Raw genomic sequence first — 24717 nt, forward strand, 5'->3', positions numbered from 1 at the left:
TCAATAAAGTGGTGCAAAATCTGAAGAAAAGATGAATATGCACAGTGCTTTCAGTATAACATCTTTCAGGCCCTGGGGGCTGCAAGAGAAGGGGGCCAAGCTTACAGAATGAGGGGAATACACAGAGCTTCTTTTTTTTCCTCAATAGAGTGTCCAGAGAAATTGACATAGAGCTATAAGGATACATAGAATGTTAAAGCAGAACTCCAGCCAGATACAGTAGTTTTTCTTTTATTCTTCAAAGTGCAAATGTGATTGATGAGAAAGTATAGAAACTCCACCCACAGATAATGAAGACATTCACTGGGCCACTATCTTGGTAAATACAGATGTGTTCTAATTCATTACATAGTGTTCTTTCATTGTCCATTCCCTGTAAAAACAAAGTTGGGTAATGTTGAAAAGTCACAGATTTGAAGGCATACAATTGGCCAAAATGACAAACTTCCATCATCCAGTGTTCTGCAGTCTTGTTTCTGATTGGCATCTGTTAGGTAGTGATCTGGTTTCTGATTGGGAACTACCATGAATACGTTGTGCAGTTGGGTCACGATGTTTTGGTAAAGAATTTGTGGATGTTGCTGGCCATCCCTTTCCCCACTACGGCTTCTAACTCAGCAAGAGAGGCACTGGAGAGTTCCTGGAGGCTGGGAAAGGTCTGGAGGAGTTGCTGAGCTTTTACCCGGCCCACTCCCGGAATCCTCTGCACGCTCTGCAGGACGGCACCATCAAGGAGGCTGGAATGCTTCTTACCGGTAAATGGATTGCTGCCACCCTCTTTGCTCCATTCATGAACCTGCAGGAAGCCAAAATTTTAGAGCTGAGATCTGGTCAACAACCCCCCCCACCACCACCACCGATACCTCAGTAAAAAAAAAAAAAATAATTAAAAAAAAAATAAGGTACATCACCTAAATACTTACCCAAATCCGTGGTCAGGTGACCCGCCGAGTCCCAACTCTTCTAGCTTAACTAGAGTGGTGGGGTCCTTTATCAGGTATCCACATGGCTGACTGGTGACATGGACAGCTCAGATTGAGTCCTTCAGTGGAGTCCTCATAGGGTTCAAAAGACTCCAGAAAAGTTGTGGTCATTTCACAAATTACCTAAATCTGTGGTCACTTTGCATATTGTCCCAAGTCTTCTAGCTTCTTTACTATAGAGTGGTGGGGTCCTTCTTTAGGTACCCACATGGTTGCCTAGTGACATGGACAACTCCCATGTGTCTTCAGTGGGTCTCCATAGGGTTCAGAAGGCTCCACAGAGGTGAGGTGATGTCACAAATGACCTAAATCAGTGGTCACATGATGTGCCAGGTCCTAAGTCTTCTAGCTTTCTCATTGTAGAGTGGTGGGGACCTTTTTCAGGTACCCATATGGCTGCATGGTGACATGGACAACTCCTACTGGGTCCTTCACCTGGAACCTCATAGGGTTTCGAGGACTCCAACAGGAGTGTGGTGGTGTCTCGCCTTGGGCCTTCACTGCAGTGGTGGACAACCTCACCAGGCTTCACTTAGAAGACCAGCAGCGGAGGGTCAGGTAATGGCAGACATAGGCAAATGAATAGGGACTTGGGAAGGGTTTAACCACTTAAGCCCCGGAGGATTTGGCTGCTCAAAGACCAGGCCCTATTTTGCGATTCGGCATTGCGTGAATTTAACAGACAATTGCGTGGTCGTGTGACGCTGTACCAAAATGAAATTGATGTCTTTTTTTTTTAACCACAAACAGAGCTTTCTTTTGGTGGTATTTGATCACCTGTGCGATTTTTATTTTTTGCGCTATAAACAAAAAAAGAGCGACAATTCTGAAAAAATAACAATATTTTTCACATTTTTTTTTATATGAAATTCTCAAAAAAAAAAATGAAAAATCAAACTTTAACATTTTAGGCCAATTTGTTTTCTGCTACATATTTTTGGTAAAAAAAAAAAAAAAAAATCGCAATAAGCGCATTTTGATTGGTTTGAGCAAAAGTTATTGCATTTACTAACTACGGGAAAGATTTATGTAATTTCTATTTTTTTTTTACTAGTAATGGCGGCGATCTGCGATTTTTTTTTGCGGGACTGCGACATTGCGGTGGACAGATCGGACCCCTAACTGACATTTTTGACACTTTTGGGAGTACCAGTGACATTACTACAGTAATCAGTGCTATAAATATGCACTGTTACTGTCAAAATGACACTGGCAGGGAAGGGGTTAACTTTATTGGTGATCAAGGGGTTAAGTGTGTCCCTAGGTGCGTGATTCTAACTGTCAGGGGGTGTGGATTGTTAGATCATCACAGAGACATATGATCCTACATAGCAGGATCACATAGCCTCTGTGATGATCTAAGGGAGAATGACAGACGGCTGTGTTTACATCAGCCGTCTGTCTTTCTCCCTCTCCTGAGGGAGATCGGGAGTGGCCGGCGGACATCGGAGCTGCTGGTCACACGCGTGGGGATGGCAGGGAACGAGCGGGGACGGGAGCGCGCTGCTGGCACCGCACGCTCGCCCCCTACAGGCTACGCCCCCTACCGGTACGTCACTTTGCCTGTAGGGGGCTGACTGCCGCAGTACATAGTCATGCGGTAGTCGGCAAGTGGTTAAAAGAAAAGACATGGTTGAATTTCCTATTTTGCCCAGAGATTAGATTTAAATAGATCATTGAAGTGACCCTCTCGTGAAAAGTAAATCGTTAAACCCCTGTTACATGTAAAAGACTAAAAGTTTACCTTTTCCACTTCCGGTGCTACTGAGCACAGCTCCGATCACATGTTCTTACACCCCCCCCCCCAAATCTACTAAGGAACAGACAGTTCTGGGACTTCCAGGGGCCCAACAGCTCTCACTGGTTGTTTCCTCCGAGTCACTGGAGGTCACTGGAGGTGCTCCTGGAAATGTCAGTATCCAAGCAGACTCCGGGGCACCAGAACTTGTGAACCAAGAGGTGTTCATTGGTGCTGGCACTGGTATAATGTTTTGTTACTTACCAAACAAAAGATAAGCTGTGCTGCTTCGCTCTGACTGGTGACTGGAATTAACGACATGCCGAGTTCAAGAACCACAAAGTTCTGCACTGGAGGAAAGTACTGCTCACTGATCCGTGTCCTCTCCACGATGACAACACCTTTCAGGTTACAGGCCTTCCAAAACATAATGAGAGAAGGAGCAGGCATTAGGATTTAAAGGTTTGAATCACCCAGGATAGGGGCTTGGGGTTTCAGTGTTTGTTGGAGAGGTAAACACCCTAATAGTCTCCTCCATCTCTCAGGAACTCTGTTGGTAACATCCCTGTGCTGAGTTCCCAGGTCTGTACACCTGCTGTGCCCATTATGAGGGGTTCCCACCATCCCTGTGCCGAGTTCCTGGGTCTGTATACCTGCTGTGCCCATTATGAGGGGTTCTCACCATCCCTGTGCTGAGTTCCTGGGTCTGTACACCTGCTGTGCCCATTATGAGGGGTTTCCACTATTCCTGTGCTGAGTTCCTGTGTCTGTATACCTGCTGTGCCCATTATGAGGGGTTTCCACTATTCCTGTGCTATGTTCCAGGGTCTGTACACCTGCTGTGCCCATTATGAGGGGTTCCCACCATCCCTGTGCCGAGTTCCTGGGTCTGTATACCTGCTGTGCCCATTATGAGGGGTTCTCACCATCCCTGTGCTGAGTTCCTGGGTCTGTACACCTGCTGTGCCCATTATGAGGGGTTTCCACTATTCCTGTGCTGAGTTCCTGTGTCTGTATACCTGCTGTGCCCATTATGAGGGGTTTCCACTATTCCTGTGCTATGTTCCAGGGTCTGTACACCTGCTGTGCCCATTATGAGGCGTTCCCACCATCCCTGTGCTATGTTCCAGGGTCTGTACACCTGCAGTGCCCATTATGAGGGGTTCCCACCATCCCTGTGTGGAGTTCCTGGGTCTGTACACCTCCTCTTCCAATTATGAGGAGCTCCCACCATCCTTGAGCTGAGTTCCTGGGTCTGTACACCTGCTGTGCCCATTATGAGGGGTTCCCACCATCCATGTGCTGAGTTCCCGGGTCTGCACACCTCCTCTTCCAATTATGAGGAGCTCCCACCATCCTTGAGCTGAGTTCCTGGGTCTGTACACCTGCTGTGCCCATTATGAGGGGTTCCCACCATCCTTGTGCTGAGTTCCCGGGTCTGCACACCTCCTCTTCCAATTATGAGGGGTTCCCACCATCCCTGTGCGGAGTTCCTGGGTCTGTACACCTGCTTTGCCCATTATGATGGGTTCCCAACATCCCTGTGATGAGTTCCCAGGTCTGTACCTGTTTCGCTCATTAAGAGGGGTTCCCACCATCCTTGTGCGGAGTGAGTTCCCAGGTCAACACCTTTGCTGTGCCCACTTGGGGCTTTCTACCATCCCTCAGCCAGGTTGCAGCGTCTGCACACCTGCTGTGCCCAATATGAGGAGCTTCCCACATTGCTTACATCCCAGGCAGTAAACATCTAATACTGTTAAACATGTGCACTAATGCCCCATAGACTAATAGGATGTTGCTGCTGTACAGGTAAAGCCTATTCGGGTCTATTCAATGCTAGTAGAACTTTACCCCCCCAGAATGTAGACAACGTGGAAGGGTCCGGAATCAGAGGAGAGAAGTATACATCTGTGCGAGAGACTTTTTATAGACTGTTTATATTGTTTTTTAAAGTGTATTTACACTTATTTAAATTGTATATAAAGGCAAAACCCTTTTTTTATATTGGATCGAGGAGGAAGGATTAAAAACCCGGACAGGATATTTTTTCCATTTGTCCTTTTCTTTTCACCTCCCGTCCCAAAGGCACAGCTCAAAATGAGAAGAAATCTCCCAAATAACAATAATTGATAAATAAAACCAATATAAATAATAATAATATAATGATAAATAAAACCAATATAAAAAATAATAATAATATAACCTAATAAAAAAATTTGGCATATTTCACTCCTTAGACAAGCTTCACAAGTTGAACCCATCTCTGCCCCCTACATGCTGGCATTGCCACCTAGCTGATAGAGACTTCTTCCATATCTTCTGGAACTGCAGAGGAGATCAACAAGGTGGCCTTGTCTCATCTCCCTCTGGACCCCAAGCTATACTTACTGGGCCTTGTAGAACCCATGGCCCCAAGGACTGCTTAAAGAACCCTACTGGGCCTCCTTCTTTACTATGCCAGGAAATTGGTCACAATGCATTGGAAAAAGGCGACGGCTCCATTCTATCACCTTCTGGCAGAGGCGTAACTAGAACCTTCAGGGCCCCGGTGCAAGAAACCATGAAGGGCCCCCCGGGACCCTTGGCTGGGGCCCTTCCCTTCAAGCCTGGGGCTCTTCCCACTGATCCTGGGGCGCTTTACTCTCGTTGTGAGGTCCTTTATTATAGTCCCGCAGCGGGACCCTTTCACAAGTTCTGCAGTGGGCCCCCTTCCTGCCATCTTGGGGCCTCCCCAGGGTGGTGGAATGCCAGGGCCTGGTTGCAAGTGTGACCTTTGTGATCCTGGAAGTTCACCCACTGGTGTCAGTAGTTTTTATTTTTTGGTATTTTATTGTATTTAAAAAAAAATAAAAAAAAAGGAGGACAGTGATTTCTCTACATGCTGCCCCCCTCCTATCCAGGTGTACAGGGGAGCCTTACAGACCCCCTGGAGCATGGGGCCCGGTTGCAATTGCAACCCCTGTAGTTACGCCCCTGCCTTCTGGAAGCGCTTAGTCAACTAACCCCCTTTTATTTTAAGACACTTATGAAAACAGGGGCAGGAAGCAAACATTTAACAAGCTCGTTGGCTGGAGGAACCCACCACGGCTGTTAATATGAACTCATAGCACCATATCCAGCACCCATCCTGTAACATTGTCTTCTCCTTACACCCCCCCCATCTACTCTCTAGTCCAGGAGTCTCCAAACTTTCTAGACATAGAGCCAGTTTACTGTCCTTCAGGGTTTAGGGGGCCCAGACTCTGACCAGCTGGGGTAGAAATTGTCCTGGCAGTAATTGTCCTAGTGGAAGTAAACAGTGCCCCATCTTTAATATTGGGGGGCACAGTGCTTTATTTTTGGTGTCCTTCAGAGTTTAGGGGGGGGGGGAGACTTTTACCAGCTGGGTTAGAAATTGTCCTGGCAGTATTAGTCCTAGTGGAAGTGCCCCATCTTTAATATTGGGGGGGGGGGGGGGGGGTCAGCGCTCCATTTTTGGTGCCAGTGGTAGGAATCATGCCCCATTGTTGGTGTCACTGGGAGGAATAGGGTCTTAGATCAGTGGGAGGAATAGTGCCCCAAGGGCCAAGTAAAGGCAAAGGGCCACATTTGGCCCCGGGCTGTAGTTTGGAGACGCCTGCTCTAGTCAATGAGGGAACAATTTGAAACTCCTCCTGGAGTGATGCAGACTGCTATGTGAGCCATATCTCTTTAGTGTTATTCATCTAGTTTTATTCGTATGGTCAACACAAACTGTTTTTCATATAAGTGGTCTCCCCTGCGAGGGTTACCCGCTTGGAGTTTGTGCTTTTTTGTGCAAAACAAAAACAATAAAAACAGATTTCCCAAAAAAAAAAAAAAAAAAAAAAATCACAAAAACAATAAAAATAAAAAAGAACATTATTAATATTATAATAATAATAAAACAGTGGTCAGGTGTGTTAGCCCAATCATTAGGGAACAATACTTACTTTGCGAAATCGGACAAGACGTCTTTTAAAGGCATTTCCGGACACCAGGTCTGTCTCTGATATGTAGAGGATGCAGACTCTGTTGGAAAGGTGGAAATCTACGAGCCCCAAACCGTCCTCAAACATCAGTTTTATTTTACCTGTGGAGGAAAAATGTTTAAGAGATGAACAGGTCCTAAAATATTTTCGGACACTAAGAGCGAAGATCCTTGGGTATATTTGGCAGAATAAAAAAAACGAGAATACAATTTGTCGTATTGAGTAAAGATAAAACGCAAGGGGGCTTAGCTGTCCCAGATAATTTAAAATGTATTATAAGGCTGTATTGCTAACACGGATAGTAGAATGGACACATAATTCAAGAAAAAAAAAGTTGGGTAAAAACTGAAAACACGTTAAAGCGGAGTTCCGGCCTCGGGGGTCATTTTGAGCTAAAAATACCCCCGGGACAGTCAAGGTTAGTACATTCCATAATTGATAGCCTCTGAACTGTCCCGGGTCACACTTACCTTTTAGAAGAAATACTTACCTTGAAAATTTCTTCTCCAGCACTGCCATCTCAGGTGTGGGCAGCTGAAGCCGCAGCATCCCGCTTCGTGTTCTTTTCCGTGACGTCGGAGTCCCACAATGCACTGCACCGGCCCCGCTCGTCACTTCCGGTGCAGGTGCGTCATCCCTGCACAGCTTCTGGGCATGCCCAGAAGCTGTTTAGCAGTGAATGCCGTGCCTGCACCGGAAGTAACGAGCGGGGCCGGTGCAGGCGCATTGATTCCTGGGAGCGATGACGTTCAGCTCCCAGGAATCATCGCAAACTGGAAGTGACGGCGTGGGCTGCGGCCGCAGAGGGAGGAAGAGGAAGGAAGGTGAGTATATTTTCTTCTATAATAAGGAAAGTGACCAAAAAAAAAAAAAAAAAAACGGCAGTATCCATTTATTTTTCAGGTTGCCCTCAGCAAGCGGATGGCCCAAATTGATTTTATCGATTTTGAGGCCGGAACTCCGCTTTAAGACACCTTTTGGGGAAAGTTATTTGGATAACAGCTTCAAATGTTATGTAAGAACACAAGTGTTTTAACACAGAATGTATTAAAATGAATGTAAACCCTCACATATACCCAGTGAAGTGAACAGCCTCAGATGATACACAGAGATGAAACAAATCCTCCTACATAAGTTTTATTAGTATATCTGCTGTCTTCAGCTTTCTACACTGTTTAGAAAGTAAACATCGTGTTAGAATTTTTTTCTTCCTGTACCAGCACTGGGTGGGGATGTCTAGGCATACACTGTGTGTGAGCTGATTGGAGGAAAGGAACCCCCCCCCCCTCTCCACATAGGCAGAGGAAGGAAGAAACATGCAGAGCTGTGCTGTGAATAGACCAGCTCTCTGCACCCACCCGACACAAATTTCCAGCTGCTTTTATCTCCTGTGTTGGAGAGCTTGTCAGAATTTATCATGCTGATAACAGAGGGACTGGGCAACAGAAAGACAAGGGACTTAGGGCTTTGGAGAGAGATAGGTAAACACTACAGATATATTTACTCAGGTCAAATTTCATGAATGGGTTTACATCCACTTTAAGGGTTTGGGATTTGATTTAGGCTGCGTTAACACTTATGTGAATTGGATGTGGGTTACCCGCATCCAATTTGCATGACAATGAGGTCAGTTCACACAGCTCCGGTGCAGCCGTGGTCCGCACTGGAAAAGGGTCCTGTGCTTTGGCTCTCTTTCAGGTCCGAATTCAGCCAAAAATTCTGACCTGATTCGCAACTAGTCACAGGCTTCCTGATGACACTTCACAGCGAAACGTATTGTGGTCTACAGCATACCCGGAAACACAGAGCCAGCGACGTCACTTCCGCCTTGTCTGGAACGCACGCCGACCGCTGCCACGCTACAAGGGCTGCATAGTGACTATTACTACTGTGCAGAGGAGACATTATCCATTGTCACAAACCCTTGAACAGCAATTAGCGCTTTCACCTTGTGCCAGGAGGGCACTACAGATTGTAAGCAGAGAGCTGGTCTATTCACAGCACAGCTCTGCATGTTTGTTCCTTCCTCTGTCTATGTGGAGGGGGGGGGGTGTTCCTTTCCTCCAATCAGCTCACACACAGTGTATGCCTAGACACCACACCCACTTCTGGAATAGGAAGAAAAAAATTCTAACACCATGTTCACTTTCTAAACCCTTGAACAGCAATTAGCGCTTTCACCTCGTGCCAGGAGGGCACTACAGATTGTAAGCAGAGAGCTGGTCTATTCACAGCACAGCACTGCATGTTTGTTCCTTCCTCTGTCTATGTGGAGGGGGGGGTGTTCCTTTCCTCCAATCAGCTCACACACAGTGTATGCCTAGACACCACACCCACTTCTAGAATATGAAGAAAAAAATTCTAACACCATGTTCACTTTCTAAACCCTTGAACAGCAATCAGCGCTTTCACCTCGTGCCAGGAGGGCACTACAGATTGTAAGCATCCAATTTTTATTTGAATTTTATTTTACAAATAAAGCAGTATTACACTATATTTGGCTTTCCACTGTTTTCTATATACACCGTCCCGAGACCCATATCCAAAAGGGCTCTGTTATAAGGAGAAGTAAGGTGAAGGATTTATCCCTGTATGATCATCCATTTCCCATTGAGATACTAGCCTTACAACTATTGGTGTGGAGGAGGCTGATGGAGGATTGATCCATCCTTATAAAGGGATCACAAGCGGTTTAGGTCTGTGTGACCTGAGGCCATCTGGTAAGCAGTATTGATTTCCACTATCACAAGAGCACAAGTTGGAGCACCTGAATTGAAGAAATAATTTGTGTTTCATTACTGCAACGACTACAGCCACCATTTGCACAAATATTTTGTTAATTATTATCTGTTTGCTACTTATTTACTGCCCAGATTATAATCACCGATTGCACAGTATTGTGATATATTGCTCATTATGTTATCACAACAGTCACCAATTGCACCATTATTGTAATTTATTGCCCAGTATTAATATTTAATTATTTATTGGTTCACAATGATTGGGACACTGTAAATATATGTCCTACACAGATGACGCACACACTCACTCACAGTTGTTTGTATGTTATTACACATATTCACATCTCTAGGATATTGATTTGAGTCCAATATATGTCACGAATTCAGATATAGTGTGTACCATTCATAGATCCACCTTACAGCATTTTACCTAAGATAAAATAACATCCACTCATACCAGCGCCTACTTCAATTTTCCACACATCTTTAAAACATTTTTGGTATATACCATTAAAATAAAGGGGCCGCAGGTATTTATAGAGTACCTTAGATAAGAACCAGACGCCTTCGCCTGTACAACCTTATAAGCAAGCAAAATTGGAATAAAATTCACAGTTAAAGTGGTTCTAAAGGCAGAAGGTTTTTAAACTTAATGCATTCTATGCATTAGGATAAAAAACCTTCTCTGTGCAGCAGCCCCCCTCAGCACCCCCCCCCCCCCCCCAATACCTACCCGAGCCCCATATTGATCCAGCAACGTTGCACGAGAGACAATAAGGTAAGAGAGGGGGCAGCTTGGGTTCCCCTATAGCAAGCTGCTTGCTGTGGGGGCACTCGGCAGGAGGGAGGGGCCAGGAGTGCAGGCGAGGGACTCAAGAAGAGGAGGATCGGGGCTGCTCTGTGCAAAACCATTACACAGAGCAGGCAATTATAACATGTTTGTTTTTGTTTTTTTTAAAGGAGTTATAAAGTCAAAGGTTTTTCTTATCTTAAAGAGGTTGTAAACCTCAGAATTTAAAAAAAAAAAAAAAACCAAACACCTGAAAGACAAACACATAATGAGCTAGTATGCATCACATACTAGCTCATTATGAAATACTTACCTTAGAACGAAGCCCTGAAGTGCCGACCGCTCACCTCTCTCATGGGTGACATGTTGTGTCGCCCTTCTTCCGGGTTTGCGGCATCCGGCCATCTGATTGGCTGGAGCCGCGATGACGTCACTCCCGAGTCCCGAGCATGCGCGCGGGAGCCGGTCACGGCACAGGGCTCTGAAGGAACGGCACGAGCGGCTGTTCCTTCAGAGTGCATGCGCCAGTGATGTCACTGGCTTCTTGCAAAGTAAATATCTCCTAAACGGTACATGTTTAGGAGATATTTACAGTACCTATAGGTAAGCCTTATCATAGGGCTTACCTATAGGTACAAGTTGCAGAGGTGGGTTTACTTCCTCTTTAATGCAGTCTATGACTTCAAGCACAAAAATGGTGAACGCACTCCGACATAGATAGAAGCATAGAAGTTTTATTCATCACCACAAAATCCAAACAGGACTGACACATCACAAGACAGATGCCTAGGTCGACGCATTTCACGACACTATAGTCGCTTACTCATAACCATGTGAATAAAATAATAATTTCCTCTGATTAATTTGACTGATCCACCACAAATTAAATGTAGGAATATTTGTGCTCAGTATTGATCGAAGGGACGGTGACACATCTGGCTGCCATAAGGTTTCCCATATCCCTGAAACACAGCTATGGCAGACCCTGTATTTTATTATTACATTTTACTGATTTTATTTGTATTCAAAATTTTCTTTCTATTATTTGGATAAAAGTCCCTTTAAAGGATCTCATTAATAATGTCTATCTCACCTTGTAATAACTGAGCCAGAGCGCTCCCTCTCCACTTCTCACTCCCGATCACATGACCATAGGGAACGGCGGCAGCGCCAGCTCTGATTGGTGTACCCACCTGTGTTGCCATTTAAACGCTTCTATCACTTACAGGCCATGGAGCAATCCTAGGAGAGAGCAGCAGAGATTAAACATCCCCTTAAAGGACATGTACAGTGGATTGTCAGTGACACATACTTTGAACTTTTACTGCAGACTGCTGTGGTGTGTTGCATTATCGCACACATATATATATCTGGTTTGTGCATCAAGGAACTCCTTATTTTTGAAGACTATCAATCCATTGCAGAGCATTTTATAATTGCTTTACCTCAATAGTGTGAATTCCTTCAACCCAAACTCGCTCATCCATGTCTTTATGGACCTTGCTTTGTGCACTGCTCCAAATCATTTGGTGGAGGGGGATTATGGTGTGGGGTTGTTTTTCAGGGGTTGGGCTTGGCCCCTTAGTTCCAGTGAAGGGAACTCTTGAAGGCGTCAGCATACCCAGGCCCATCGCCTGGAGGCCCCACTTGCCCAGCGACCTAGCCAGAGCCCAGCATTACTCCCGATTGCTGTGTGCATCCTGCTGCCGAAACTTAGCAGGTGGCAAGCGCTAAGTTGATGGGGACAAGGGGCTCATCCCCACCATGGGCGGTGGTTGTGAGGATCTGTGGGCAGGGAGCTTATCAGAATCTGGATGCCCCAGATCCTGGCCAGCCCCCATATGAATAAGTATCGGGTACATTGTACCCCTACCCATTCACCCCAAACAAAGGCAGTGTGGTGTAAATAACAAGTTTTGACACATCCTTTATTTGAAATCCTCCTCTGCTCCCGTGGGGGTCCCTTTCAAGATTCATACCATACTCAAAGGGCCTGGTATGGATCTAGGGAAGGGGGTACACCTTTTTTGGTTTTTAATTTTGGCCTGGGGTTCCCTTTCCAGATCCTCAGAGCACAGGTCACTCCCCCCCCCCCCTTTCCTGACCTGCCGTGTTTCATGCTTGGCGTGGGATTCCCTTTCAAGATCCATATTCGACTCAATCAAAGGGCCTAGTATGGATCTTGGTTTTCACAAGTTATCGCGTCTACAAACTACGGGAAAGATTTATGTCATTTTTATTATTTTTTTTTTTTTTTACTAGTAATGGGGGCGATCTGTGATTTTTAGCTGGACTGCGACATTGCGGTGGACAGATCGGACCCCTAACTGACATTTTGACATTTTTGGGGGGGATCAGTGACATTACTACAGTAATCAGTGCTAAAAATATGCACTGTTAGGCCCCTTTCACACATACGGTCCTTTTGTCCGTTTTTCATCCATCCGTTGACAGATGAAAAACTGACATCAATGCATTCCTATGGAAAAATGGATGACAACGGATGAGCATCCGTTTTCATCCGCTTCCATCAATATCCGTTTTTTTGAACAGATGAAAGCCCTATTTTTCTTCCATTGGTAGTGGATGTAAAAACAACGCATGAAAAATGGATGAATACATCATCCATTTTGACGTGACTGAACTGATGAAATGAATGTTCCGTATGTCTGAAAGGGGCCTTACTGTAAAAATGACACTGGCAGGGAATGGGTTAACACTGTAGGTGATCAAGGGGTTAAATGTGTACCTAGGGGCGTGTTTCTAACTGTATGGGGGATGGGCTTTTGAAATGATCACAGAGACCTGTGATCCTATATAGAAGGATCACAGGCGCTCTGTGATCATTCCAGGGAGAAGAACGATCAGCTGTGTTTACAACAGCCGACCGTCCTTCTCTCTCAGCGGGGAGAGTTTGCGGGTGGCAGGCGGCAATCAGAGCTGCCTGCCCCGTGCATTGGAGTCCCTGCTGCCGAGTGGGGGCGGGAGCACGCCGGCGCGTGCTCGCTCCCTCCCTAGCTGCAGGCGCGCGACCGACGTAGCGCTACGTTGGTTCACGAAGGAGGGGCTGGCAGGGGTGGATTGACAACTCATGGGGCCCCCGGGTAATCAGAGATCATGGGGCCCCCTGTGTTTACACTCAAGCCACATTTACAAATTGCAGCTCAGCCACATAGAGTGGGCATTTAAATATCTACCACAGCATAGCCCTCATGGAAGTTACTGGCTTCTTTCTGTAGTGTGTAGCCTCTCATGGGACCCCCTACTGACCCTGGGCCCTCGGGCAGTGCCCTAATCCCCAAATGGTCAGTCCGCCCCTGGGGGCTGGTAAAGCTGCGGCGGGCACTCGGTAAGTAGTTAAAGGGTAACTCCAATTTGGTGGGAGAAAAAAAATCAGCAAATACAGAAAAAACAATATATCGTATACAATTGCGCCACAAATCATATTGTAATTGAATGTTGTTACAAATGACCTTTCCTTTTCAATCTGCAGATGTTTTAATTTTCTGAAAATGCAATATGGCCACCTGGAGATGTTCTGTACACAGAATGTATACTGACCACACCCCCAGAAACATCATTTCCTGCTTGTGTGATTGGCTCACCAATTTTCCCAGAAGTCTGCACTAAGATACAAGTCAGATTTCTGGCATCCCCTGCAACAAAAATGTCATTTTTGGTGAGATACTCCCAATAGGAACACGTCTAAAGGGATGCAGACCCAGCAGATTTCCTCATTAGAGCCCTGCAGCTGCCACAGCTGATAGATAATTATGAAACCACTCCCATTAGACCCACTCAGCACAGAGGAACAACCAATGATTTCTTCAGAACAAAAAGGAAGGAATCTGCAACAAAGTTTGGTAAATTCCTTGTAATGTACAGAGATCACCCAGAGGGGAATGTTTTTTTTTTCTCAACAAAAGTGGAGTTACGCTTTAAGTTTAGTATCTGCAGTGTACATGAGGCCTAATATTTACCATTTGCTGTCCCTTATTTCTATTAGTAACCTTGTATGGAGCAGATTGTAGATCAGAGGGTGACAATGTGATCCAATGGCAGAACTGCTGAGATAAAATCAATAGGACGCATCACAAGTCTAGAACACAGGAAATACAGGAGCGGTAAATCTCAGTCACTCGATATAATAGTAATATGTAACCAATGAGGACACAATGTAACAATCCTCCCCGATCAGACATTGTATACATTGTATCCTCTCTTCCCCACCTGGACTCTCCTGCGCCTCGCGCTCCTCCACGCGCGGCTTTTTATCCCCTCATCGCTGATTGGAGAAACCACCGTCGCTCAACTCCAGTGACCCAATGGGAGTCGCTTTCTGATCCCCGGGGAAGGACTTCCCGCTCCACCCCCCCATGGCTTGTTTCCTTCTGAGGAAGACGCACATGGTTGCCAGGGGCGACGGGAGATGGTGAGCGCCGATTGGTGGGAGCGCGGTTACAGATTGATCGGATTGGGCGTCGGTCGTCACGTGCGGTTAGAACTCTTTGGTTGAAGGAACTGAAGGAGGAAGAGCGGCTGAGAAGGAGGGAGAGAGCGGTGTGTGAGCGGGGGAGACCTGCAGAGATCCCGCCGCCATGTCCTTCCCGTTCAGGAGGAGAGAAGCCAACCAGTTTGTGAGTGTGACTTCCCTGACAGGACATGCTGGGAGTTATAGTCCTCCCTACTAGAGACTGACAGGAGATGCTGGAAGTTATAGTTCCCCCCCTACTAGAGACTGACAGGACATGCTGGGAGTTATAGTCCTCCCTCTACCAGAGACTGACAGGACATGCTGAGAGTTATAGTCCCCCCCCTACTAGAGACTGACAGGACATGCTGGGAGTTATAGTCCCCCCCACTAGAGACTGACAGGACATGCTTGGAGTTATAGTCCTCCCTCTACCAGAGACTGTCAGGACATGCTGGGAGTTATAGTCCCCCCCCTACTAGAGACTGACAGGACATGCTGGGAGTTATAGTCCTCCCTCTACCAGAGACTGACAGGACATGCTGGGAGTTATAGTCCCCCCCCCCTACTAGAGACTGACAGGACATGCTGGGAGTTATAGTCCCCCCCCTACTGGAGACTGACCGGACATGCTGGGAGTTATAGTCCCCCTCTACCAGAGACTGACAGGAGATGCTGGGAGGTATAGTTCCCCCCCTCTACCAGAGACTGTTAGGACATGTTGTGAGTTTTAGTCCCCCCCTACTGTCAGAGACTGATAGGACATGCTGAGAGTTATAGTCCCCCCTACTGTCAGAGACTGAGGACATGCTGGGAGTTATAGATCCCCCACTACTAGAGATCGTCAGGATATGCTTGGAGTTATAGTCCCCCCTACTGTCAGAGACTGAGAGGACATGCTGGGAGTTATAGTCCCCCCCTCCACTACCAGAGACTGAGAGGACAGGATGGGAGTTATAGTCCCATCCAAAAGCCAGAGACCGACAGGACATGCTGGGAGTCATTCCCCCCTCCCCTCCCCCATTTCCACCAGAGATTGTCAGGACATGATGGGAGGTATAGTTCCCCCCACTACCAGAGACTATAAGATCATGATGGGAGCTATCGCCCCACCCCCACTACCAGAGACTGTCTGGATATGCTGGAAGTTATAGTCCCCCCCCCCCCCCCATACTACCAGAGACCATATAAGAGTGACATGTTCTGATATGACTGTGATCCCACCATGTGACTCCTCACTGACATGTTCCTATATTATTATCTGAAATAAATGATGTTCTGCGATGGCACTGACTGCTGATTTGTCTTCCTTGCTTAGAAGCACATTGCTCATGGCCTCATCCCTGCAGCCACCGTAGCCCCCCGCTCTGCTGTTCCTCGCACCCCTCCTCCCCGCAGCCCAAACCCCTCTCCAGAGAGACCCAGGTAGGTGTGAGCGAGTCTCTGCACAGCTCTGTCTGTCCTTCTCTATCACATTCTTCCTGTGTTCTCCATTTCCCTATCTACTCCGTATTACTTTCCTTTCCACTTTTTATTGTCCTGTTTGTTTGTTTTTTCTGGCTCCACCCACTTCCTCATACTGGTTCTGACGTTTGATCCATTGACACCCTCATACCAGGCAGGGGACGGTAGAAATTGTCATCTTGGGAAGTGTGCAATGAACTGGGCAATGCATGAATGATCAGCTGAGCAGGTCTAAAGCTGACCACATAGATCCAAACCATCTGATTGTACAATTTCCTTCAGATCTTCCAAAAACTATGCAACACGACTTCCTCCTCCACTGATCTGTTCAGTTTAAATCCCGTCAGGCAGAGTCTTATACTACATGGCTGTTTGTGGATCTAAAGGAGATTGTACAATCGGATTGCAGGGAGTATAGTTAGCTGAATTCCAGGCAGGCACTCGAGACACAAAATATTGAAGCTCTTTATTCATTAATACATCATTACTTGTGTATTTTTAATACAACCAGTGTAAGTACATGAATGTGACCTGGTATTCGCCTCCTTGCAGGGCTGTCTTTATTATTTTATGGACCCTGGGCAAACATTTTCTTGTGCCCTCCCAAATTCACTTGTCAACTATTTGCGGGCTCAAGGGGCAGCTGCTTTGGGCCCCACAACAATGACTGGACCCAGGGCAGCTACCCCTTTTCCCCAGTGTTAAAGATGACAGCCGAGTTCAGACTGGGGAGGAAGAAACCACATAAGGAGCCAATCGGGTGTGTTTTTAGTGCAAGCAACAAGCTGATAGGATGAAAGAGCGAAAAGATGATTGCTGCACTCCTTCACTGCTCAAGCAAGGGTTGGGGAGGGACAAGACCTGTAATTGTTACTGAACTCCAGCAGGGACAAATCAAATCCCCTGCCAGACTAGGCTGTGCTGTGTGGCAGAGCTGTGAATGATTGATTTAGGATTTATTGGACAGAAATATAAATTATTTAACTGATAAAACAACTTCCATATATCTATTTCATCTGTGTATTTACAGTGCCTTGAAAAAGTATTCATACCCCTTGAAATTTTTCATTTTGTTATGTTACAAAAACGTAAATGTATTTTATTGGGATTTTATGTGATAGGTCAACACAAAGTGACACATAATTGTGAAGTGGAAGGAAAATGATCAATAGTTTTCAAAATGTTTTACAAATAAATATGTGAAAAGTGTGGCGCGCATTTGTATTCACCCCCCTTTACTCTGATACCCTTTGTCTTGCCGGCGGTATTTTTCCAGCTTTGCCGCAGTGTCAGAGGTTTTTTACGGCAGAGACATGATTCTGTGTGTGACGGGGACTGCAGAGTGGCAGAGCAGGGGTTGAGACGCCCGTGGGGCAGCAGGATCAAAGGAAAAGGATAACAGTCCAGTGGAGCTCCGTTCACCACGAATCACAGTATCACTCTGATACCCCTAACTAAAATCTAGTGAAACCAATTCCCATCAGAAGTCACCTAATTAGTAAATAGAGTCCACATGTGTGTAATTTAATCTCAGTATAAATACAGCTGTTCTTTGAAGCCCTCAGAGGTTTGTTAGTGAACAAACCACATCATGAAGGCCAAGAAACACATCAGACAGGTCAGGGATAAAGTTGTGGAGAAGTTTAGAGCAGGGTTTGGTTATAAAAAAAAAAAAAAAAACGGAGCACTGTTCAATCCATCATCCGAAAATGGAAAGCGTGTGACACAACTGCAACCATACCATGACATGGCCGTCCACCTAAACTGACAGGCCGGGCAAGGAGAGCATTCATCAGAGAAGCAGCCAAGAGTCCCATGGTAACTCTGGAGGAGCTGCAGAGATCCACAGCTCAGGTGGGAGAATCTGTCCACAGGACAACTATTAGTCGGTACTCCACAAATCTGCCCTTTATGGAAGAGTGGCAAGAAGAAAACCATTGCTGAAAGAAAACCATAAGAAGTCATGTTTGCAGCTTGCAGAAAGTCATGTGGGGGACACAGCAAACATGTGGAAGATTGTGCTCTAGTCAGATGAGACCAAAATTAAACTTTTTGGCCTGAAAGCAAAACTATGTCTGATGAAAAACTAACACTGCACATCACCCTGAACACACCATCCCCACCATGAAACGTGGTGGCAGCATTATGTTGTGCGGATGATTTTCTTCAGCAGGGACAGGGAAGCTGGTCAAATTTGAACCAGTACCAATCGTCTCTGACCTCTGGGCACAGCCCCATAGATGTCTGTGGGGTTGTAATGCGCAGGCGCAGCCAGGACAGTGAAGACTTGCACTTCTCAATGTGAACAAGCAAAGTAACAATCGCCATCAGATGGAGGATAGTAGGGATGTGTTGGAGCTGGAGAGAGTCCAGAGAAGGGCAACTAAACTAATTAGGGGATTGGAGGACCTTAATTATGAGGAGCGTCTGCAATCGCTTAATTTATTCTCCCTGGAGAAGAGACATCTGAGAGGGGATATGATAGTAATTTATAAATACCTCAATGGTGGAAAAAAGCTATTCAGTCACAAGGATTGCATGAGGGCATACAATGCTATTAGAGGAGAAGCGTTTTGACCTCAGGCAACGCAGGGGGTTCTTTACTGTTCGGGCTACAAGATTGTGGAATTGTCTACCACAAGAGGTGGTTACTGCGGGAAGTATGGTGGCTTTCAAAAGACTCTTGGACGTACATCTCAAGGATCAGAACATTCAGGGGTATGAGAGATGATTACAGCCACGCGCGCCTGCACAGATTGAACTGGACTATTGTGTTTAGTCAACCTCAGCTACTATGTAAGTATGCATCTGTGGAGGAGTAGGGGTGGGTAGGGGGCATAATCACGCTTATGCTTTGAAACAACGTTTTCCAGAAAATAATTTGAACAACCTGTGACTCCTGTTGAGGAGTTACCTGGTCTAACTGTTAGTGCATACTGTACCTTGCTGTTCTTCAACATTTAATAGGCTCCTTGTTTCTTGAATCTTATCAAATCCATCGGATTTAAACATAGTTTAAAGTTATCTAAAGCAAAAACCCTTTTTTTTTTAATAGAGTAAGAAAGGGTTAAAATGTTGTCAGGCTTTTAAAAAAAAAATAAATAAAAAAAAAATTGTGTTTCTTAAATGTCTGTGTCCTATTGGGGAGTTTTGTCTTCATTTCCTGTCTCAGGGACCCAACAGGAAGTGAGAGGAAATCCCTACAATGTGACAGAGAATCCCCTCTTAGACAGTTGTTCCCAGTCCCCATTGGAAGGTTTGGCATGAACAATTGAAGAATTTGTGTATAAACAGAAAATTTCCTGTTCTTCATCTAGGTCCGCTCTTGCTGCTGCTGTTTTGATGACCTCCTTAACTGGTCGCACAGTTGCCATACCGCAGCCTCGCCAAAGGTCCTACTCTGACAGCGTGTGCCTTGATGAAGCGAGCCAGATTGAACCCTACGCTTCAGCCTCAGAGCTCGGACTAGCGTAAGTAGTGACCCTCTTCTTGTCCTGGAAATTAGACTGGTTGAGAAATTGGGAACGTTCAAGTCCAGTTGATGTGGTCAAGGTGTCCATTTAAAGCGGAGTTCCACTGATCTGCTCCCCCCCCCTCCGGTGCCCCATTTGGCACCTTTCAGGGGGGAGGGGGGAACAGGTACCTGTTTTTCACAGGTTACCTTCCCCACTTCCTGGGAGACAGCGCCGCGGAGCTGTCCCTCAGAAGTTCGATCCCCCCTCCACCGCTGGGCCAATTACAATGCGCTATGCGCATGCGCAGTAGAGAACCAGCAGTGAAGCCGAAAGACTTCACTGCCGGGTTCCCTTACCCTGGATGGCGGCGGCGGCACCCGAGAGCTGATACGTAAATCGGCTTCGGGTGCCGACATCGCGGGCTCCGTGGACATGTAAGTTCTACTATTTAAAAGTCAGCAGCTACAGTATTTGACTTTTTTAATTTTTTTTTTAAGGGGGCGGAACTCTGCTTTAACTATGGCTCTCATAGGGTTCTAGTGTTTGTCACATACAGCATGTGTTTGATAATAACTAATTTTATTTTAGACAAAATTGGAAGGCCTACGCCAATCGTAACAAGCAGAGTTTTCCCATAATGTCAGAGTTCGATGATGATGACGGCACTGAGGACCAACAGTCGGAAATTGAAAAACAGTTTGTTCAGCAAGCGTCACCAAGGAGAGATGAAAATGTGGCAGTTGAGCCAATTTACGCTCTTCCACAAAAGGGCGGACAGGTGAGACCACTGGTGTGTTTGTGGTTTTTTTTTTTTTTTTTTTTTTTGTAAATGTTCTCTGTGTACAGGTTAGATTTAATATGAATGTAGGAGAAGATCTACACTCACTGGCCCCTTTATTAGGTACACTTGTCCAATTGCTTGGTAACACAAACTGCTAATCAGCTAATCACATGGCAGCAACCCAATGCATTTGGGCATCTAGACGTGGCAAAGACGACTTGCTGAAGTTCAAACTGAGCATCAGAATGGGGAAGAAAGAGGAATTTAAGTGACTTTGAATGTTGCATGGTTGTTGGTGCCAGACGGGCTGGTCTGAGTATTTCAGAAACTGCTGATCGACTGGAGTTTTCATGCACAACCATCTCTCGGGTTTACAGAGAATGGCCTGGAAAAGAGAAAATATCCAGTGAGCGGCTGTTGTGTGGAGGAAAATGCCTTGTTGATGTTAAAGGTCATAGGAGAATGGGCAGGCTGGTTCCAGATGATAGAAAGTCAACAGTAACTCAAAATACTACTCGATACAACCAAAGTATGCAAAATACCATCTCTGAACACACACATCGAACCTTGAAGCAGAAGACCATGCCGTGTGTCACTCCTGTCAGCTAACCGGAAACTGAGGCTTTTCATAGGCTCACCAAAATTGGACAATAGAAAGCTGTCAGTGGTCCTTACTGATTTAAGAAAACTAGGTACCTACATCCTATTTAAAATAGACTTTTGAGGCCCGAAATGGCCAAAAGAAAGGGAGAATGGGGGGGAGGGGGGCAAGCAGGATTTCTCAAGTCGTCTTCTAGGACAGCCCATGAGACCTAGGGCTCCTACTACCAGGACAGGAAACACGTTAACCCCACCAGATAAAAGGCGGTCCTCTAATCCTCCCCCCTTAAGTATTAATGTTTCCTCCGGACAGGGGTTAACATATCTCCTGGAAGCTGGTTCTTTGAGTCTCATAGTCTGTGACTTGGAGACTTGGGAAAGAATCCTGTATACCTTCTCCTGCCCAGTGCGATACCTCATACCTGCAGGTTAGTGGTGGCTGCTTTTCTCCTGTCCTCAGTGCCTGGGGAGGGCCAAGACCGCTGATGGCGTCCTGGGAAGCAGGAGGGAGTCTCTGTCCGATCCAGGATGGCGGCTCCTTGCAGGCAGCGTGGCTGGCCGTGCAGGGCGCATTGCTGATTCAGGGATTTTTCCTGTGCACAGCTCCAGCGTGTAGGGTGGAAGTGGTGGAGCCCCTGCATTCCACGCTGGCCCAAGGGAGTTGCGTAGGTAATTTCTGGTCGCGGTGACATCATCAGTGGGCGCTGGAGACACTGGTTCCAGTCTCTTTAAAGCGCGGACAGGAGACTGCTGGGCGGCTGGTGTTGTGTTTAACACCCAGCAGAGGCTGTGGAACACAGAGCAGGATGGACTCCTCTGCAGCAACTGCTCAGGCAGCTGGCGCAGGCTCTGCCACCAGCACCTCTCAGGTAAGCCTGGGGAATCTTCCCTCTTGCATATCCTGCGGGGCTTTTTCTGCTCCATCATAGCTGTGTGGGGCTTAAAGAGGCACCTTTCCTCTCTCTTGCACTGAGGGGGGTTTGGAGATCTGGGTGGTCTGATTCTCAAACTAGACTTTCTTTTATGTTTTGTTTGTAGACCAAGGCTCAGGACAAGGTCCAGGTGCAACCACCCAAAAGGAAATGTGCAGTTTGCAGGGCAAAACTAAGCTCCTCGTGTAGTAAAGTGGTCTGCCACTCATGCATAGACATTTTTAGTGAAGGGTGACCCAGCTATATCCTCTCAAAAAATACTCATCAGTTAGAGATGAGCTTTCCTCTACGTTCAGTTCCTTCAAGACCCTTATTAACAAAATGCAGACTCCCACTCAGAGTCAGGCCTCAGATAGGACCATGGCTGGAGCTCCAACACAGGGTGCGGGATGTGAGGATCCAGGAGAGGAGTCTGCGTCTCCCAATTCCTCACAGGAGGAATCAGGATCGGGGGAAGAGCCTAAGGATAGGGAATCCGTCAGGGGGCTCTAGGTACAAGTTGTCACTCAAAGATGTTGATTATTTGTTAAAGACTGTCTATGTTACACTTGAAATTGAAGAGAAGATTAAATTATCAAAACACAATCTTATGTATGAAGGGATGCATAAAAAGGCCAGGGCTTTTCCTGTGCACAGCTCCCTTCTAGATACAATTGTATTAGAATGGGAGAATCCCGAAAGGAAACCATTTTTTTCCCAGCAACCTGAAAAGGTTTGCTTTCGATGACGACATGGCGCAGTCGTGGAACAAGTATTCTAAGTTGGATGCGCCTCTTTCAAAAATTTCCTAGAGTATGTATCTAGCCTTTGGTGACATGGGTACGCTTAGAGACCCCATGGATAAAAGAGGGGATATCTTGTTGTGCAGAGCCTGGGAGGCATCCATTATTGGTCTTAAACCGGCCTAAGCGTCTTCTTGTGTAGCCAGAAACCTTGAGTTATGGGTTTCACAAATGCAGACTAACCTGTCTGCCGGGACAGCAAGGGATCAGATCATTAAATCCTTTCCACTTCTTTTCCCAGCAGTAGGTTTTCTGGCTGATTCCTCCGCTGAGTGAGTTAGGATGGCCACTAGGACCTCGGCTTTGAAGAAGTCTCTCGCTTAAAACCTGGTCAGGAGACTCTTCCGTCTAAGTTGCGCCTGTGTAGTCTTCCCCTAACAGGCGGCCATCTCTTTGGCCCTGGGTTACAAGAAGCTCTGGAACTTATGGCTGACAGAAGGAAGGCGTTCCTAGAAAAGAAAAAGAACCCGACTCCCTGGAAGTTTTTTCGAGGGCAGTGGGGCAGACAGCGGAGTTCATGTGAGAGGGAGGCTAGGCCCAAGAAGCATTGGACTGGCCACAAAGGCAGAGGTAGGGGGGGTCTTTATTTAACCCTCCTCAACAGCCTGCCAAGCTACAATGACTCCTGCCGCAGAGTGGGAGGAAGATTAATGGCCTTCCTCTCACAGTGGTAGGGGATCACTTCAAGCCCTTTTATTTTGGATCTGGTGACCAGGGGGCACAGACTGGAATTCGATTCCCAGCCGCTGGAGTGATTCTTAGTCACCAGCCTGCCCACAGATTGAGTAAAGGCTACTGCCTTGAGTTTCCAGATAGGTGACTTAGTGGATAAGAACGTTTTGGTCGGGGGGGAGTGGCTTGGAGAGGAAGAGATGTGAGGACGTGTGAGTAGGAGCTCCCGCTAATCCCTCTCCCGGACTGCCCCGACACGGCATAGCTACACGGCATGCAAACAAGTAACCCGGTCAGGAATCGTCCAGTGACCCGCTCGGTTAGCGATCGCTTGGTAGTAGACCGGCGTCAACTACAGAGGAGATCAGGTGGTGGAATACAGCAATACTTCCAGCAGCAGCTGCCCGGAGTGCCGGAAACCAAGATGGCGGCGGCACGTGTGGGGACACAGCCCAAACAGAACGCGCAGGGAGTGCAATGCACACAGCATGCGGAGAAAGGAGAGAAGCCGCCAGAGGGGAACATGACAAACCCAGGTGGGACAGCAGCGAGAGAACCCGAAGCCGACCCCGGGATTCAGCAGGAAAAGGTAAATCTAGATATCAAAGACTTGTTGAAAGCACTGCCCACTAAAGCAGAGATAGAGGCATTAATAATGCGGATTGAGGAAACACACCAACGTGATATCCAGGAACTCCGCAAAGATATGGTCCAATTATCAGATAGAGTTACTTTAAAAGATACCGAGATCACACAAGTAAAGGACCAAGTAGCGGATATAAAGAAGACCACAGAGACACTATCAGAGGCCACCATTAATATGCAACTTCATATGGAAGACTTAGAAGATAGGAGCCGCAGGGGGAACTTAAAACTTAGAGGAGTACCAGAGGTGGAAGGGGAAAATTTACAAGAAAAGGTGAGAGACATTTTTCTAAAAGTGCTAGCCCCCACCTCACATCCTGCGGCCCCTATGGAAATTGATAGGGTCCACAGACTGACAGGGTTCAGATATACAGACTCCAACAGACCCCGTGATATAGTATGTAAAATGCATTACTACACACAGAAAGAGGAGATCCTCCGGAAAGCCTGGGACATAGGCACAGTGGAAGTCGCAGGGGCTAAAATAAAAATACTCCCGGATCTGTCTAAAACCACGCTTTACCGCAGATCATTACTACGGCCAGTGCTGGAGAGAGCAAAGCAACAAGGTTTTAGGTACAGATGGGGATACCCGCTGGCAGTGACTTTTTTTAAAGAACGAGACATGTTTGTTCTTCGTACCCCAGCGGATTTACCCAACTTATTTGAGTTCT

The 24717-nt window shown here is 46.5% G+C and overlaps 2 protein-coding genes across 2 annotated transcripts in view; one reads left to right on the forward strand and one right to left on the reverse strand.

Moving 5' to 3' along the window:
- Positions 1-215: 215 nt before the first annotated feature.
- Positions 216-14573, reverse strand: FAAP24 (FA core complex associated protein 24). The gene is made up of 5 exons (XM_082270433.1): positions 14472-14573; positions 11335-11483; positions 6672-6811; positions 2986-3138; positions 216-796 (listed from the first exon to the last, which is right to left on the reverse strand). Exons 2-5 carry the CDS (start codon positions 11444-11446, stop codon positions 548-550), a joined length of 654 nt encoding a protein of 217 aa, XP_082126559.1. The 5' UTR covers positions 11447-11483; positions 14472-14573; the 3' UTR covers positions 216-547.
- A 179-nt stretch (positions 14574-14752) lies between these two features.
- Positions 14753-24717, forward strand: part of CEP89 (centrosomal protein 89) — a 154132-nt gene continuing 144167 nt past the window's right edge. The window contains exons 1-4 of the mRNA XM_082270407.1: positions 14753-14878; positions 16031-16137; positions 19494-19646; positions 20220-20409. Coding sequence (XP_082126533.1) covers positions 14840-14878; positions 16031-16137; positions 19494-19646; positions 20220-20409 — 489 coding nt within the window. The 5' untranslated portion in view covers positions 14753-14839. The remainder of the gene's footprint in view (positions 14879-16030; positions 16138-19493; positions 19647-20219; positions 20410-24717) is intronic.

This window comes from Pelophylax lessonae (genome assembly GCF_965119305.1).
Source record: "Pelophylax lessonae genome assembly, chromosome: 10".
Lineage (NCBI taxonomy): Eukaryota > Metazoa > Chordata > Amphibia > Anura > Ranidae > Pelophylax > Pelophylax lessonae.

Coding starts and splice junctions, on each gene's coding strand:
- FAAP24 (XM_082270433.1), bottom strand. CDS start 11,446: ATGGCAACACAGGTGGGTACACCAATCAGAGCTGGCGCTGCCGCCGTT. Junction 6,812..11,334: donor TCTGGCTCAGTTATTACAAG/GTGAGATAGACA, acceptor TTTCCTCCACAG/GTAAAATAAAACTGATGTTT. Junction 3,139..6,671: donor GTCTTGTCCGATTTCGCAAA/GTAAGTATTGTT, acceptor ATGTTTTGGAAG/GCCTGTAACCTGAAAGGTGT.